Genomic DNA, 5,793 nt, shown 5'->3' on the forward strand with positions numbered 1-5,793 from the left:
AGTGAATTTAAAATGTTTTGGTTGTGTCAGCACTATTGAGTTTCTTGGATTCTTGTTCGGTTTCCGTTTGGGAAGGGTACTTGTCTTGGGATGGTCAAGCTAGGCTTTAGGGCCTTAGGTTTGATTTTTGAGTGAATCCTTTCCGATATATGGAGACAAATTTGATAGTGTAATTTTGTAGTAGGCCTTCTTATTAATAGGCTTAATACTTGTGTTTATAGGTTCCAAGGTACTTGGTGATGGAACTAGTAACTTGATTGGTTGAATGCGGTGCCCGGTTGAGGTAAATTTGGATTGGTCTGTTGAGGTAAGTAGCTTTTTAATGGGATTTTTGAAAAATAACCATGTTACATAAATGTTGTTTTTGGGTTGGACATACTTTTGGAAACTACTTATGGAAACTATATTTTCTTAAAAACTATTGTGTCGTAACCTTAATATATATATATATATATATATATATATATATATATATATATATATATATGAAAATGCATCATATTTGGTATTGCACTTGGGGAAATGCATGAATTGTTGATATGAAAAAATGAACATCTTTTATTTAATCTTTGATAAGGAAATCATAGATTTTATGGTATATTAGAAAATTTAAAGATGCTTATCATGTCTTGTTATGTGGGAAATTGAAAGAAAATCTTTTGACAAGAATGAAGTTAAAAACCTTACAAACTTTGTGGATATAAACTATGTATTTGAAAGTATGTATACCTGTGAGCTTTATGTTGTTTTAACCTTATGCCATGTGTGATTTCCCGAGTGATAGCCTGATTTGGTTTCTGTAGTCTTTATGACAATGAAATTAGATCCAGGTCAGTGTCATTTCACTTTGGATGACGCATTCTTTTCTACTGCCCATGGGTCCAAAAGACCACATGCAAAAGAGGTCCTATTTAACGCACTCTCTCTGCTGCCTATGAGGGGAGAGAAAAACCTTGAAGGTATGGGTAAGGCTGCTGTCCATGGGGCCAAGAGTCTGCATACAGAGAGGACAATATCATGCCAGTTGTGAATGAGTGGATCCCCTAACTGATCTATGTGGTAGTGTGGTATATTTGTGATAATTAACCTTATGTTAGATATTATGGCTTTGGAAATTATATTGTTAGTGCTCACAGATTCTAGTATTTAGTTTCAAGGTATTTACTTTGAGGAACTTTGTGTTTCATTATTAAATCATTCTTGTCATATCATATTTTTATTATTATTGAAAATGAAACTTGCATTTCCCCCACCCCCATTAATTATGCTACTTACTGGGCTTTAGCTCATCCCACTTTCCAACAGTTATTCAGATAAATTTGTTATACCCCCATGCATGGAGCTTGTTTAATTGGTGGTGATTGGAGCATTGTGCTAATTGAGAGAGTTATGCTATGATTGGTTGGTGACTCAACTTACTAAATTTTTCAAGGCCATAGCTAATTCTATCGGAGGTTGGGCTCTTGAGATTTGTTAGACTTGGGGATGGTAGGCTTAGATTCTATTGTTGAGGTTGCCTATCCTAGGAAGAATTGTGATTTTACATCGATCCATTTGGAGCTTTGGAATTTCATGTATATTTGGAGACATGATTCGTAATTTGTATTGTTTGTAAATGTCTCTTTGAGCTCTGACTTATATTGTGGAGAGATCAATATGTTTATTTGTTTTATCATTTGGAAAGAAAAAAAAAATCCCCTACAATTTCTTTTGAAGGTTTGGTTTTGCATGCTTTGAACCCTTTTGGGTTTGGGGCGTGATAGGGCAGTTTTGGTTAGTCCATTTGGTTTGTCAATTTTCTTTATAGCCCTAATCTCCATCCCTTCTACATCTTTCTTCTTTTCTCATTTTTTTTCTTTCTCTCCCTTATCTCCACGCCTCTGCATCTTCGTTTTTTTTATTCACACCTCCATCTTTTTTTTTCCCTCCCTTATCTCCAAGCCTCCATTTTTCTCTTCGTTTTCTTTCACTCTTCTTTTCTCTTCCTCTCCATTTTGATTTTATTTCCCCTATTTTATTTGTGGTGGTGCTAATGTTAGTGGGTTTTGGATTTGCAAATGGTGTTGCTGCTAGTTGATTTTGTTCAAATTGGTAGATGGTGCTACTATTATGGGATTTGTGATTGAAGGAGTGCTATTGTGTTTGATGCCATTGGTTGTATAGTTGCAAATAAGCATTTTTTTTTCTTAAATTTTTCATGATTGTTTTGGTCTATTCCTTTTTTAATAATTGTTTTGGTCTATTCCTTGTTTGCTATCAACTTTGCTTCATGGGTCTCTGAGATTTTTGATTGATTTTTGTGAATTCTTTGGCTTTTTATTATTGATAGGTATAGAGATCTCAAGTGTGATAATATCTTTGTTAATAGAATTAAGAAAGTAGTGAAAAATTCAAAGTCTATTTGATGATTTCTTTTTACGGGTTGGTGTTTGGCGGCTGAATGTGATGGGTTTGTTGGATAAAGAGAGATAGTGGTGTGGTGGATTTGCTTACTTGCTGTGTTTTTTTTTTTTTTTTTTTTTTGTGGTTCTTATTTGCATGTGAGCATGTTGTGTTTGATTTTGAATTTTTTTGAGTGGGTTTGTGTTTCATTTTGAATTTGCTAGACTAGTGTTTTGTATTTTTCTGTATTGTATTTTTTTAATTTAATTACAATTGTAATTTTAATTTTAAAAATTTCAATTTTTAAAAAAAAACTTTTGATTACCAAAATTTAATTTTTGGTATCAATTGTTTTTTTTTTGTTGGTGGTTTTTGGCTATAGTGATGTTTTGAAACGCTACTATAGTCAAGTTTTTTTTTAAAAAAAAATGTAAGGGTTTATAGCAGCGTTTTAAAAATACCACTATAGGGTATGGACCTATAGTGGTTTTTTAAAACGTTGCTATAGCTTAATTAAAAAAAAATATAAACAATTGGCCTATAGCAACGTTTTAAACGCCACTATAGGTCCATACCTTAAAGTGGCATTTGTAAAATGCTACTATAGCCTAATTAAAAACAAAAAATTGACCTATAGCAGCGTTTTACAAATGCCATTGTGTGGCCCCCGACCCAAAAATCACCTGGCAGACTTTGCGGTCAAGCCCCAAATTTACTTGTATGTTGTGGGTTAAAAGTTTTTTACAATGGAAAGTCCTCTTCAGACCAATCTAACGGCCCAAATGGAGGAGCTTTAAACCCGACCCATGGATCTTTAGCCCGTATCTCTTCCCCAAGGAGGATAGGCTTAATGATGAGGTACCCTTCTCTAATGGTTGTTCCCCCTTTTTCTCTCGTGTGTCTCTCGTACCCCTTGTTTTTCCAACTCCCTCTCTCACCCTTCCAATCCCTATTTATAGACTTCCCTTATTGGGTATGTCATGATGATAGATGCGACTTTTTATGCTGGTGGGACTCCTATGGGATATATTCTTGATCAAGTGGGGCCCACCTTCTATGATAGATGTGACTATGTTCGAACTTGTTCCCACTGCCATTTGGTTCTCGGTAGGCAATCTCCCCCAAGGCACTGCAGTGCCAAGCAATGCCCATTCCCGATACAAAACCAATCTTCGGGTCGACCCAATCCACTTTTTCTAGAACATGGGTTTAGAGTTGATGAGGTTGAACTTTATGGAGAAGATGATAATTATGCCTTTTATGTTATGTATAGAGGTTGTCTAGACGACTGCCCAATTATTGTTAAGAAGTTTATAGGGTTAGTCGGAGAAGATGAACTCAGGTCTCTTGCTATTCGTGATATGGTCATTACAACCCAAATGAGCAAGCACAAGAATGTTTTGAAACTGTTAAGCTATTGTTTAGAGTTCCCGGTACCAGTTCTAGTTCTTGAAAATACAAAAAATGGAGCTCTAAATGATCAAGGAGGTTAGCCAACGAATATCTACCATGGAAGATTAGGCTACAGGTTGCAAAGGAGCTTGCCAATGCACTTACATATCTCCACACTGCACTTTCTAGGCCTATCATCCACAGGGATATAAGACCCAACAGTGTTTTCATGGACCATGACTTTGTTCCTAAATTTAGCAACTTCTCACTTACCATCACAATCCCTCCTGACCAATCTCCTGCTATAGATACAGTGAAGGGGGATTTGTGGTATCTTGATCCTACATATAGATATTCACGCTCTGTTACACAAAAAAGTGACATCTATAGCTTCGGTGTGCTTTTACTTGTTCTCTTAGCTGGAGAGAGGCCTATGTATGACACTTTGAAAAATATGAGAGACATCCTGTTCTAAATGATAAATTAACTGAAATTGTGGACCCTAAACTTTCTAGCGAGGGAGGAGAAGATGGAAAAGCACAACAAATTGGATCTTTTCTAAAAGTAGCATCAGCATGCAGCCAAAAGAAAAGTGAAGCAAGGCCGGATTTGATCGATGTAGCAAAAGAACTCATACGGATTGAGAAATCATTGTGATTTTTCCTTGTTATCATCAGAAAATAGTCATGATTCAACATTGGCACCAATTTCATAGTGTAACATTATATTATTTTGGTTTAAATATGCTTTTAGTTATCAACTTTTTGTTTTGTCTTAAAATATGTTTTTGGTCCTCTACTTTTAAGAATGTTTTCATTTTGTTCTTCACAAAATTGTTAATTTCATTTGGGAAAATTAAACAAATACTCTAAATATATTGATTTAGAAAATATTTTTAGGAACTTTTTATGGAAAAATTAAAAAATAAATTTTTTTTACAGCTTTTAATGTTTCCTATAAAAGTGGGGCCGAAATGACAAAATACCCATTTCGCCTAAAAGTTCCAGCAAAATGCCCCTATTCTGAAACTATTTAGGGATATGCCCCTGTTTTGAAACTCGATAGGAACTCGAATTCATGGAACTCGAGTTCCATGTAAGTTTTTGCAAGTTTTTTTTGCCTATAACTTGATTTTCAAAAAATGAGTTTAAAACATGAGCATATCCCTAAATAGTTTCTAAATAGGGGCATTTTGCTACTTGTTTTGGGTGAAACGAGTATTTTGCCATTTTGGCCATAAAAGTGGTATTGAAACTTTTTAAAAATTGTCCATTAACAAAAACTAGGCTCATTTCATTTTTTTTTTTTTAATTGAATAGACCCATTTCATTTTAGTCCTCACTAACTCATATTTCATTCCTCAATTATTTAAAAAAAAAAAAAAAAGAATGAACAAAAAATAAAACCCACTTCCCTTTTGTTTTTCTTATGCCCAAATGACGTTGTGGTTGGAGTTCTTCGCAATTACTTTATAAATCCAAAATTCACTTAACAAATGTGAGACTCAACATACATCTATATGGCATACATTCACACAAATCTAATTTGAGGTATCTATACTACTATTTAAGGAGCTTCCCTTGTTTGGATTCCTCATTTTTTAGTTAAAAAATGCTCCTACACTTCTATGTTTAAGTAGAAACAAAACTAAATGACAATCCGGTAAAAATGTAATTCTAACTCCCACTAAAACATTGCCTAAAAAATAGGACAACTCTGTTAATTTTCAAATTGCTTTATCCACTTATAAATTAGATTGTCAAAATAAAAATTATATATATAAAATAAAAACACAGTTTTTTTTTTGTGCTAAAAAAAACCTCATCGCATGCGCGAAGCACATGTGATGAGGCTAGTTACATATTAAGGGTTTGTACGAGATTCGCTTATTTTGCTGAAATTAAAAACTTTTTGTTGAAAGTACAGTTAATGAAGATAAAAGTGAGCTGAAATAGTATAGTAAGACTTATGAATAATATCAAAAAGTGCAGTGGAGCCCATAAATAATAGCAAAAATAA

The 5,793-nt window shown here is 33.9% G+C and overlaps 1 protein-coding gene across 1 annotated transcript; it reads left to right on the top strand.

The window, feature by feature from the left end:
- The first annotated feature begins 3,362 nt into the window (after window positions 1-3,362).
- Window positions 3,363-4,249, top strand: LOC142644216 (non-functional pseudokinase ZRK2-like). Its single transcript, XM_075818873.1, has 2 exons — window positions 3,363-3,815; window positions 3,899-4,249. Exons 1-2 carry the CDS (start codon window positions 3,363-3,365, stop codon window positions 4,247-4,249), a joined length of 804 nt encoding a protein of 267 aa, XP_075674988.1.
- Window positions 4,250-5,793: the final 1,544 nt, after the last annotated feature.

The sequence above is a fragment of the Castanea sativa genome, chromosome 7 (genome assembly GCF_040712315.1).
Source record: "Castanea sativa cultivar Marrone di Chiusa Pesio chromosome 7, ASM4071231v1".
Taxonomy (NCBI): Eukaryota; Viridiplantae; Streptophyta; class Magnoliopsida; order Fagales; family Fagaceae; genus Castanea; species Castanea sativa.

Bases quoted from the DNA above. Each gene is read 5' to 3' on its own strand.
- LOC142644216 (XM_075818873.1), top strand. From the start codon at position 3,363: ATGATGATAGATGCGACTTTTTATGCTGGTGGGACTCCTATGGGATAT. The intron at 3,816-3,898 runs GTACCAGTTCTA...CTACCATGGAAG, and splicing joins GCTATTGTTTAGAGTTCCCG to ATTAGGCTACAGGTTGCAAA.